General features: G+C 51.1%; 1 protein-coding gene and 1 long non-coding RNA gene across 7 annotated transcripts in view; one reads left to right on the forward strand and one right to left on the reverse strand.

Annotated features, from left to right (window-relative positions):
* Positions 1-457: 457 nt before the first annotated feature.
* On the reverse strand, positions 458-7,479 carry LOC147580685 (uncharacterized). The gene is made up of 2 exons (XR_015250976.1): positions 7,250-7,479; positions 458-1,665 (listed from the first exon to the last, which is right to left on the reverse strand). It is a non-coding gene; the product is annotated as an uncharacterized LOC147580685 (long non-coding RNA).
* A 470-nt stretch (positions 7,480-7,949) lies between these two features.
* RIPOR2 (RHO family interacting cell polarization regulator 2) overlaps positions 7,950-12,492 on the forward strand; it is a 233,083-nt gene continuing 228,540 nt past the window's right edge. For 3 of the 6 annotated variants that reach the window (XM_086706109.1, XM_086706110.1, XM_086706104.1), the window contains exon 1: positions 7,951-8,298. In XM_086706109.1, coding sequence (XP_086562235.1) covers positions 8,223-8,298 — 76 coding nt within the window. In that variant the 5' untranslated portion in view covers positions 7,951-8,222. Of the gene's footprint in view, positions 8,299-12,492 lie in introns of all 6 variants that reach the window. The other 3 variants (XM_086706112.1, XM_086706106.1, XM_086706107.1) reach the window with 2 other exon arrangements.

A 12,492-nucleotide genomic window follows, 5' to 3' on the forward strand; every position in this document is an offset into this window, starting at 1 on the left:
CTTGCGTCGACAGGTGTCAGAACAGGCAGTGCCTGGGCGGTGAGACGGTAGTGGCTGGATGGCCACTACAGCCTTAACTTTGTCACCTCTGAGTTGGAAAGTAAAAGTCCCCCTCGGAGAGAAAACCCCCCAGGGGATGAGCCCTTTCAGGTAGACATGGGACAAGGGAGAGACAATGAGGAACCCCAAACTCTAGGAATTGTCAAAGAAATCATGCTTTGTGTTGTGGATTCAGGCAGAGTGGCTTTATTTTCTTTCTCCACCTGTAAGAGGGGCCAGCGGATGCCCTGTCTGTCCAACAAGAGAACCTGAGAGATATACATAGTGGAAGAAAAAATAGCATAAGGCTGCTAACTTCGTTTATGGTTTAAGTAAGAAGATTCTGTCTCCTATAATAGTCATGTTCTACAGCCAATGCAACAAATGTAATTTCCTATCACCAGCACACATTACAGCCTTTATGGAGGATTCAACAAGATTTTATTTTAAACTATGAATAGTAAAGGGAAGTTGTAAGAAATAGAATACATACCTATTTAAACTCGAGCAAGATCTTAATTCCTTCTTTCTAGCCACATTGATTATCCTACCCCTTAAAGGTAATACATACCTACTATAATATAGACAGGCATATATAGTGAAAATGTATGCTAGAACGTAAATATTCTGAATCTCCTTTATCTGGGCGGGGCAAGAAATTTCCAAGAGAACATTCCCATTCTTCAAGAACTTCCAGCAACGACCATTCAACCCTCGACGTCAGAGACAAACGTAGCTTATACTTCTAAAAACCAAGTGTAAAGAAATATGTCTAAAATTTCGGATTTCCAGAGTTAAACTTACAACGTCAACACCTTAGCAGAAGACACCTTACGCATGACGGTATGGTTGTAAAGCCAAAGAAGAAAGACATGTTTCTGTCAATCGCCTTAACCACAGATGGCGAAAGTCTGGCACAACTGTAATTCTTCTCTCTCCGGGGCCATAACGGTGGCCTCAATCCAGCAGAGTGGGTGTTCTCACTGAGCCTGGACGAGGCCTCAGAATTCCTTCCAATAACAGCGACTCCAGGAGGCCGCTGTGAAGTGGTTGGCAATGGCATCCAAATTACCATCTCTGTCTGTGGTATTTGGGTTGCAAACTACAGAATCCTCTGGCTAATTTATGCAAAAGGAGCTTTAGGAATGGTTACCGACAGCTCATAATATCATTGCGAGGACTCAGGGTACACTGAACTTAAAAGAGCAGGCCGCCTAAGACCCCGGAAGCACCATGCCTCTGCCATGATCAGGAAGCTTCTGGGTCGACCCGCTTGCCAGACAGTCCGTTCTCCTGACACAAGGCCAACAACTGCTTTTGCCCATTCGCTCCTTCGAGACTCACATCGGCGCACCTGCCTGATGGATGTAAGTCACCGGAGGAGCTCTAGAGGCAGGTGAGTGTGCCCCACGCTGGCACCTGCCCGCCACCGTGGCGCAGGAAGGCACCTGGAAGAGGGAATGATCATAGTTCTGCTTCGCCATCTCAAGATGAACCTATGTAGGAAGAAGGCACAGGGTGAGGAGCTAGAACAGTAAGATACAGAAATTGGAGTTTGGCAGTATTCATCCAATGTCATCCCGGGGAGAAGGGCCCTAGCTGTCCAGTCCTCTCCACGCACAAACCCTAAAAAGAGGAGAGAGAGACTCTGCTCAGTCAGCCATCCCAGTTCACCCAGGACCGGGGGTTCCGCGGACGTGAGGTTTGCGGTGCCGAAACCGGCGAAGCCTCTGACAACCCAGGATGAACTGGTTATCCCAACTCGATGACGCTAACCTTTGCCATCAACCAACTAACCCCTTCGGTGTAGACTTCACTCTCACCCAGCGAATTTCTGGTTATAATCAGGCTCTCCAGGGTTGTAGGAGATAATGCCCCCAAATCATTTGGCGCGACGTCTGGCACGTACCGAGCCCTCAGTAAATGCTTACATCTTTTAGATTTTCAACGTTTGTTTCACTTTTAAATATGTCGGCCAGGTAACCCAAAGTGTTTCAGCAAGTGTTTCTTCTGCTTTGTACGTTAACGGCTTTCCTTTCTGATTTCTAGTTTTCTGTTGAGGTTTTGCTTGGTATGACACAGTTCCCAGAGACGGTCTTCCCTGGGTGCCTTCTCAGCCTCTGGACCTCAACCCCACAGCTTGGGACAAGATGACTCCATGAAGGCCCTTGCCCACCCTCTCTGAGACGCCCAGGGGCAGCTTCTGGGCTCTCGAGACCACCTTATTTGGCATCCCTGCGGGGCCACACCCCGTGGCATCCATGGGCATCTCTGATTCTTCTTTGTCCAGGTAGCGTGGTGAAGAGAGGAGGCGTGAGATCCACGGACTCCTGAGGACAAGGCGAGACACCCCAGTGATGAGGGAGGCCCTGGATGAATAACAAGTCCCCTTCCTTCTGGACTAGGAGGGTCTGTCCTCCCCCTGCCCCCCGTGAGGCCTCCGGCCACCCCATCAGGCTGCTCTCCCTGCCCCGGACCTCCCCTCCTTCCAGGGCTGCCTGGCGTTTACCCCCCACTCCCCCACCCCCCTCCACCAGCCTTTGTGCACATGAGTCTTGGGCCTGCGAGGCCTTTTTTTCTCATTCCTCTCCCCGCCTTGACATCCCCCAGTCTTTCAGGGCGTAGCTCGGATGCCGCCACCTCCCCAAACCTGCCCGGGGTGCCCTCTTCCTTTTGGAATCATTTCTTTATCATCCGGGCTCCCAAATGGCTCCACGGGGCCTAGCTCCAACACCCACCGTGTCGGATCCGGTAATGGAGTTATTTGTGAATCGGTCCTCATTCCCCACGGGACGTTAGGTTCTCCGGGGCAAACCCACGTATTGTTCATCTTTATATGGCCAGTGCCGACAACATCTAAAAAATCTGAATCGGATTAACCTAGTGAAGTCAACACCTCCGGGCTGCTTGGACAACCGCCCTCAAGCAGGCGCCCAGATTCTTGTGGGTCCAGGACCCTCGGCAGACACATCGAGGAGAGACCATTCCTCACTGCGTTCCTTATCTCCCTCCACTCTCTTCCCTTTCCGTCCTAAAAATGTATAAAAATATACGTGCCCCCAGTCAGATGAGTATCCCTCTGGGAACCACACGCGTGAAACCTTTGGGAAGCTCTGGTTTCATAGCACCATTAAAAAAAAAATTTTTTTTATGTTTTTATTTTATTTTTGAGAGAGAGAGAGCATGAGCAAGGGAGGGGCAGAGAGAGAGGGAGACGCAGAATCCGAAGCAGGCTCCAGGCTCCGAGGTGTCAGCACAGAGCCCGACGGGGGGCTCGGACCCACGAGCTGTGAGATCACGGCCTGAGCTGAAGTCCCACCCTTAACCGACTGAGCCACCCAGGCGCCCCATCATAGCACCATTTTAAAATGCCGTTCTTGCGATGCTGTTTGCTCACACATAAAACATAATGTTCAAAACACTGCCGACAATGCATGCATTTCATACGCGAGAAGTCAGGCTTGTGATGGCTTGTGAACGTGGAAAGAACAATGCCTCAGGAAGTAACTGGTTTGGTGCCACTGAGGAGACATTTCTGTCTAAGTCTCCGCTTCCCCTCCCGTGATGTGAAGGGGTCGGGCAGTGATCCCCGAGTTCTCTGCAGCTCCGAAGTTCTGGGAGGTTCTGATTCTTCATTTTCACTTTGGGGTAAACAGAAGAGAAGCGGGGCGCCTGGGTGGCTCAATCGGTTGAGCGGCCAACGTCAGCTGAGGTCATGATCTCACGGTTCGGGAGTTCGAGTCCCACATCAGGCTCTGTGCTGACAGCTCAGAGCCTGGAGCCTGCTTCGGATTCTGTGTCTCCCTCACTCTCTCTGCCCCTCCCCACTCATGCTCTGTCTCTCTCTCTCTCTCAAAAATAAATAAACATTAAAAAACTGAGATTACTATAGCTACTTATTAATAAGAACATGGGGGAGATTAAACAAAAGCATGTATCTACTCAAAGCATGCAACACAAAGCCTATTTCCTGGTAAGCACTCCATCAATGTGGGTTGATAGCCAGCCGGAAAGCCACAGCCAGGACCTGGCTCCTGCTCCCTTCCCGGTTCCAGGGACTAAGCTGAGCCCTATGTCCTTTTTAATGTGTGTTTGTGGCAGGAGAGAAATAAATAGCGTGCTGTGCTGTTCTTTCCTCCTGGTGTTTGATAAGCTTTTATTTAAAAATAATACCAAGTTTTCCTTAGTGGCTGGCTTTAAAAGTAGCACTATGTGCCTTAGCTCAGTGGTCTCCATTCTCCACTGAGGCCTTGAAAGTCTGTTTCTCCCCAGGACTGTTTTAAAGCAGAAATACCCAGCAATAGCACTGCTAGGAATTTATCCAAGGGACACAGGAGTACTGATGCATAAGGGCACTTGTACCCCAATGTTCATAGCAGCACTCTCAACAATAGCCAAATTATGGAAAGAGCCTAAATGTCCATCAACTGATGAATGGATAAAGAAATTGTGGTTTATATACACAATGGAATACTACGTGGCAATGAGAAAAAATGAAATATGGCCTTTTGTAGCAACGTGGATGGAACTGGAGAGTGTGATGCTAAGTGAAATAAGCCATACAGAGAAAGACAGATACCATATGGTTTCACTCTTATGTGGATCCTGAGAAACTTAACAGGAACCCATGGGGGAGGGGAAGGAAAAAAAAAAAAAAAAAGAGGTTAGAGTGGGAGAGAGCCAAAGCATAAGAGACTGTTGAGAACTGAGAGCAAACTGAGGGTTGATGGGGGGTGGGAGGGAGGAGAGGGTGGGTGATGGGTATTGAGGAGGGCACCTTTTGGGATGAGCACTGGGTGTTGTATGGAAACCAATTTGACAATAAATTTCATATATAAAAAAAAAAAAAAAAAAGCAGAAATAAACCCGCCGGTGGGCTTTCTCCCGAACCTAGCGTCTAGTCTCCACCTATTGAAAACGAGTTGAAGGGAGAATGAAGAAAGGATCTCATAATTATGCCCCCTTTTTTTTTTCATGTTCTTTTAAACACATTGCTCCCGGCGGAATCTGTTTGGCCATGAAATCCTGCAACTTATGAAGGTTTAATAGCAGCACGAGCCTAGAGGAGAGTCAGAAATTGAGATTCGACCCGTAGCGCAAAGGAGAATGTCCCCTGGGAGGGTGACACTCTCCACAGACACTTATTCCCACCGTTTACAAGTGTGTGCTCAGTGAAAGAAAAGGGAAAGCTTGAGGAGTCAGAAAGGGGAAGCATTCGGTAGGAGCCGTGGGCCCACAGCACGGCCAACGTGACCGGAAAGAACTGGCAAGAATGATGGAAAGTCCTCGGCTTCTGGCTCCGCCCCCCCTCCCACCAGTCTCTCCGTGATTATGAGGAATCAACTGGTATGATTTGTATTTCAATGCACAAGAGAAGAGGAAATGCAAACTTTTCAACTGCCTCTCATTTTAGACCTAACTGTACTTTCCGCCCCCCTGGCCCGCTGTTCTCCCTCACCTGCTGTTGTAAATTATGTGCATCAGAAAAGCAGTGACTCAGGCAGCACAGGCCTGAGGAAACGTGTGGCCTCAGGAGGAGGAAAGAAGATCTGATACCGACTGCAAAAAAAAAAAAAGAAAAGAAAAGAAAAAAACGTGCTTCATTTTGTATCACATACCGTAGGTTCAAGTTCATTGCGGGCACAGACTTTGAAGAGCCAATGGTGAACCAAGATGGCGGAAGGGAGCATCCTCTCTGGAGCTTCCTCTCCTCTCTCATTTGCCTGGTTGGCGGCCACCTGATCTGATTTACCGTTAGTGGCAGGAAGAGCAGAGACGCGTTGCAGCGAATGATCGTGGAGGTCAAGGGCAGACAAGACTGTGAGAACGTCCGTTCCTAGGCTTCCTGGTTTTCTCGTCCTGCGTTCGTCATTCTAGGGGATTGTGTCCCCTTGCAACAGCCAATAAAACCTTCTCAGTGGCCGCCTTACATAGATTTTTGTGCAAATCTTGTTCTCCACCCTCCACCCTGCTTTGGAAAACGAAGCTCGAGATACAGACCCACCAGGGCCCAGCGGTGATTGTGTAGACCAGCCAAGCTACCCCGACCCTCGTTAACCAAGTCACTATGTTTGGTGTAAAGGGCCCTGGGGTGGTGGTCCCCCAGGCTCACAGAGACCCCTGGATGTAGATTCGAGGACAACCAGCTGCCCCCAGAAGCCCCTGGAATCAAGGAACAGATCGTCCCCCTAGGGCCTCCAGGAGGAACCCAGCCCCGCGATCTGCCTGGTGAGACCCATTCCAGACTTGGACCTCACCAACTGTAAGATATTGGTGTCCTTTTAAATTTGTGGTGATAAATTAAAGCAGCAATAGGAAACTAATACTCCAGATTCTTGACATAATATACCCCAGCTCCTGTCCACCCCCGCCCCATTTTGCAGCTAAGGAAACAAAGGCCCAGGGAATTTGCCCCCTTTTGTGAAATCACATGGCTAATTAACAGTAGCCGCTGACAACCAGGAGCAATGCTTTTATGCTGAGCGCAATCTAAGTCCTTTGCGTGCATCGACTCATGGCGTCAGCATAACCCGAAGGCAGCGGCTGTCATTCTTCTCCCCACTTTACAGATGAAGAAACTGAGGCACAGTGATGTTCAAGGCACGAAGCTAGCCAGCGGGCTACCAAACTTTGCACCCAGACGTTTCGGAAGGTACTCTATGCCCCGCCGGGCCCAGAGCCACTGAGCTCCCGGGGAGCGGTCCAATGTGCTGGACCCCTAGAGTTACTTTATCTCACTGCATCTCTACAACCCTGGGGAGGTCTGTGGGTCATTTCCCTTCTGGGAGGAAGCCGTGCCCACGCCACAGCTCTGGCTGGGGGCCGCTCCAGCCCTCCCGACTCCGATCTCTCCACAGTCACCCGTCCCCCCGGCTTGTGGCCCTGCGAGAGACACCGAAGAGATGCCAGGGACCCTGCCTTCAGCCAGCTGGTGGATTCTCTTGGGCTCAGTCCGGGCACCTGAGTGTCACTTTTCCCGATCCCGGCCTCACGGCGAGGCTGTTCCTAAGGCCTTGACCACTGACGGTAGGCTGTGTGCGGCAATGTGACAGGGCGTCCGGAAGGGCAATCAGGGAGAGCTTCCCTCCCGGGCGAGGCTCTGCCACGTCTGCGTGAGGGCGGTTCCAGAAAGCCATCTGCTTGGAGGGGCCACACCTGCGGGCCCCGCGTGAGGCTGCGATTTTATCACCCGCACAGTGTATTTACTTACACTGTGTCTTCATTCAGGGTGGTCTGAGGAGGGGCTACAGAGATCGGGGAGGCCGACTGTCCCAGCCACTCCATGCCACCAGTTTCCCATGCGCACCGCGCGGCACGCGGCAGCTCGGGGAAAGGACTATACTTCCTGCTACCGAGAAGCTGCCTCCCGTTGGGACACGCACGTTAAAACAAACCAGCGAACAGAGAAGAGCTCTAACGGACGAGGGCCGTCTGGCCACGGGCCAGAGGACCGTGAGGGGCACAGGTGCAGGGGGGCTGGCCCCGTCAATGTGGGTTCAGGAATGCTTCACAGGAAAACAAGATTTCCAGTGGGGGGGGGGCGGGGAATACAGGGAGAGACACGGGCGGGAAGGTTCGAGCAGGCAGGGAGCCAGCAGCTTAACTGGAGCAAAGGGCTCCTGGGGGCACAAAGAAGTCCTCACGTCGGTTATCACGGGACCGTGCATCCATTCACCAACTGTGTGCTGTTCGCCGCCCTGTGCCTGGTGCCAGAGACCCAACAGTAAATAAATCAAGTGCCCCGAGGTGTGAGGGCCCCGGCCCCCCAGCTCCTCAATCCTGCCTGCAGAGCGGGAGCCCGTCCTTCCCGCCGACCCGCCACCTGCCCTCCCCCAGCCGGCGCCCGGCTGCTGTGACGCGGGGCGGACACAGGAGCTCCTCCAGAATAAATTACCGCCCCATCATCTTCATGCATAAAACATGGCACAGGAGGCCGGGAGAGGCTCGGCCCCGCGGCCCGGCAGCCGCCTTCGGGCCAGCGGGGAGCCAAGGGAAGGAAAGGAAAACGCAAGTTAGAAGATAAAGAAGTCAACGGAAGCCTCAGATACAAAAAAGAGAAGACGGTTTGTGTTTGGGGTGCTTTTTTTTTTTTTTCTTCGATACAAGTGGACTTGGCTTCCGTATCCCCCGGCGCCCTTTTGCTCCTTGCCATGAGAAGGTTGTAGAAGGCTCAGGCCGGGACCATGGTGCTACCTTCACGATTACACTGGGTCAGGAGCAGGCCATGGAGGGACAGGATCCGGAGAAGGCAGCTCAACCGTGAGTGTCCCAGGGGTGTGGCCTGCGCCCCTCCTCCGTGCTGGCCTCCCCTCCGCACCCCTCCCTGCCCCCTCCTCGTCCAGGGCACCCGCTCGCCAAGACCTTAGTCCTCCTCCTCCCCTCCTTCCCCCTTCCTTCCTGTAGCTGCCTCCTAATCAGAGGTATGAAACAAAATATGCCTTGTTTCAAGTAGCAGGTGAGAGAGGGCCTCTCTCTTTATTTCTGCATCTAGATGGAAACTACAAATGAGTCTTGACACCAGTCAAGGGGTTGTGTGAATTGGAACTTACGTTTACTACAGGGGGGCCAGGCGCCAGATGTCCGATCAAACGGGCAGGTAGCTAGAGCGGGTGAGACTCGGGTGAGTCACGTTTCCGTTAAAGGACCAGTCGTGTGTTTCCTAAATTATCAGACTCTCACTGAGGTTCCCCTTGAGTTGACAGAAACGCTAACCAAAAGGGAGAGTTCAGTGTCGAAGTAACCTGAGAAAGAAAGAACGTTCCTAATATATGCCGGGACCATCACCCCCCAGTAAGTACCATACTGGTGCGGGTCTATTGCCGGGGAGGGTCATTTAACCCCACGTGTCAGCAAGTTCAGATCGAGGGGCTAGGCTGCCGAGGTACGTGAGTGGGTCAAGGGCTGTTTTCACAGCGCTCGTCTTTGTCGTGAGAAAAACAACGGTAGAGCCATGATGACGAGCGTCAGTGACTTCCGGCCTCGGCCTGAAGAGGCAACGGGGAAGCGGTAGAGACTGTGGTAAACGGGGAACACGTGTGCCCCCCATAAGACGGCACCATATTGTCGTCACGTTGTTTTCATGAGGAACGGAGGCCCGCGCGGCCAGGTCTCCTGCCTTTTCCAGAAAACAAAAACGTGCGAGTTTCTCAGCCCAAGCCCTCAAGTCTAAACACGAGCAGTTAACTCTTTAAATGCTCACCAGCGGACAGTAGGCCGTGACACAGAGTGTGACCACTGTGGACCCCCGGGCCCCGGTTTAAGGGCTGGGTGTTGCTCTCGCTAAAGGCCCATCACACGGTGCTGTTTCAGCCTCATTAGCTGTTGGTGAGACTTTCTTACGTGTTAGAAGCCCCCGGTGAAGACGGCTGAATTAAGAGGAATGAGGGGTTTGGGAGCATAAATGGCAAACGGTGACGATGTGTTAGCGTGGGGGGCCCAGCTGGGCTGCTTGGGTCTCAAATAGCACCCCACGTGCAAGAAACTGCACGCAGTGGAATCTTTAATATAACGGAACAGCCGTTACCAATTTTCTTATCTGTTTCTTTCACCTGAACCTCTCAAGTTCGGACTCTGGCTTTTGCGAGCCTTCGTTCTGTGTCCGTGGGGGAAAAGAGCTGTGGTCCCGCCGATTTCGGACAAGACCTCCGGTGTGGGGCGTGTTGCTGAGAAAGGGTCGAGTATGATCTGTGTTGTTGCATAGCGATGGGGTGGGGGTGGGGCAGCCTTCCCTCCACAGGCAAGAACTTGGGAGAAGGACCGGTTTCGTGACAGCGATCGTACTTAAATCATGGGACTAACACCTGGACTTTGGGAGAAGGTTTCTGCATGGTTTTAATACGAAACAATGAGGTGTTAACAAATGCTTAATCCAGGTTTGACATTAAGCGGGCTGGTCCTGACCTCTTTGGCATAAGCGTCTGAGGAAGGTGGGGGGTGGGTTTCTGACATTCCTCCAGAGTGGTCAAGAGGCCCGCCGTGTCAGAGTCAGTGTGAGTCAGAATCAGCAGCGGATCAAGTGACTTTGCCTGGGGTTGACTTTGCCAATTCATGGAACACCTGTGCGTGTTTGAAGGCCGAGGAGTAGAGGCCGTGGAAAGGGGAAAAGAGTGAGGACGCTGAAGCGAGAACAATGGAGAAGTTTCTCACTGCAAACACCAGCCTACAAGGCTGGCCCTAGACATTGTTTTGCAGTTGCTAAACTCTGTCTCTGATAACTTTTTCTGTCCCCTTTCTCTGAGGCTTTTCTCACAGGTCAGCATCCCCTCTGACTCAGAGACCCAAGAGTAACCCTTGGGGTGATTCTGTTACTGAGAAAAAATAAGTTAATAACCTTTTCCCCAAAATTCACAAAGGGACCTTGAATGGCAATAGGAGATACACATGCCACCACTGTGCAATTCTGTGCCCATGCAGGCATTGGTAATCAACTCTGCACCACCACCCCCCCGCCCCGTGCCCATGCAGGCATTGGTAATCAACTCTGCACCCCCCGTGCCCATGCAGGCATTGCTAATCAACTCTGCACCCCCGTGCCCATGCAGGCGTTGCTAATCAACTCTGCACCCCCGTGCCCATGCAGGCGTTGCTAATCAACTCTGCACCCCCGTGCCCATGCAGGCGTTGCTAATCAACTCTGCACCCCCGTGCCCATGCAGGCATTGCTAATCAACTCTGCACCTCTGTGCCCATGCAGGCGTTGCTAATCAACTCTGCACCCCCGTGCCCATGCAGGCGTTGCTAATCGACCACCATTCTCCTCACCCAGGGAAGCCAGGCCCAGTCTTGGAATCCTTTCCAACCCAGTACTATTTCTCATCAATTAGATCTGCCTCAACAGCAAAAAGCTGTATTTGTATTCTGTTGCTTTGTAGCTAGTTACCACAAGCTTATTGTCTTCAAACAATACACATTTATTACCTCACGGTTTCCATCGGTCAGGAGACTAGGCATGAATCAGCTGGGTCTGCTCAGGGTCAGCCAATGCTGTGGTCGGTGTGTCAGCCATAACTGCTGAACCCTCTGAGGCTCAGAGTCTCCTTCGAAACTCAACGGTTGTTGGCAGAATTTAGTTCCTTGTGGTAGGACTGAGGCCCTCAGCAAGAAAAGGCTACCCACTGGGCCCTCTCTCCACCATGGAAGTTCTGTTTTCTTAAGGTCAACTAGAGAGTATCTGGTACTGCTTGTAATCTCTCCTGCAAAGAGTTCTCCTGATTAGGCCAGGCCCACCCAGGACAATCTCCTTTTGATTAGTTCAAAATCAGGGATCAGGGATCTTAAGTACATCTGTAAAATCCTTCTTTGCCCATATAACCTAATCATGGAAGTAAAATCTCATCATATTCCAGGTCTTTCCCACACTGGAGATCAGGGAATCACACAGAGCATGTGTACCAGGGTCAGGAGTCAGGGGCCATCTTAGAATTATGCTTACCACAGAGCCTGTCATCCTTGCGGTAGAACATGGATTCTGAGCTACTGGAAAGCTTTGTTTTTCCTTAAGCTTTCTTCTTATGAAAATTTTCAACTATACAGAGAAGTACAGAAAATAATATAACGAACCCCATACACCCATCACCTAAACTTAACAATCGTTACTGTGTTGCCATATTCGCTTTACCTACTTCCTGCCAAAGTATTTTAAAGTAAATTGCAGACATTAGGACATCTCTAAATATTTCAGTAAAAGCATCTCTAAAAAACATAAGGTCCTTTCCCTACATAACCGCCTAACAAAATCAATGATCCCATAACGTTATTCAATACACCGTCCATATTCAAATCTCCTCATGTAGAAACCAATTCTGACCACACTCTACAGGCCTGTAACTCCGCAAAATGCCCAGCACCTAGAATACTCAGTAAAGGCTTGAGTTCAAGCAAAATTGTATTCTTATTAAAGCAATGACTCCCGAAGGCCACCTTCCCTTACCACCCCTGGCTGCTGCTTTTCACTCCCGGTGTCTGTAATGAGATGTTTACGGTCTGTAGTAGGGTGGCATGCCACGTAATGGAACCAAGGTATGAGAGTTACAACATGTTGCCCTTCGTAGAGATATCTGCATTAAAAATTTTTTTAGATTTTTTTTTTTTAATCTTTATTTTATTTCTGAGAGAGAGACCGAGTGTGAACAGGGGAGGAGCAGAGAGAGAGAGAGGGAGACACAGAACCTGAAGCAGACTCCGGGCTCCGAGCTGTCAGCACAGAGCCCGACGCGGGGCTCGAACCCACAAACCGTGAGATCGTGACCTGAGCCAAAGTCGGACACTCAACTGACTGAGCCACCCAGACGCCCCTAAAAAAATTTTTTTTAATGTTTATTCATTTTTGAGACAGAGCACGAGCTGGGGAGGGGCAGAGAGAGAGGGAGACACAGAATCCGAAGCAGGCTCCGGGCTCTGAGCTGTCAGCACAGAGCCTGACTCCGGGCTCGAACCCACCAACCGCGAGATCGT

This window comes from Puma concolor, chromosome B2 (assembly GCF_028749965.1).
Source record: "Puma concolor isolate L17-30 chromosome B2, mPumCon1.1.hap2, whole genome shotgun sequence".
Classification (NCBI taxonomy): domain Eukaryota; kingdom Metazoa; phylum Chordata; class Mammalia; order Carnivora; family Felidae; genus Puma; species Puma concolor.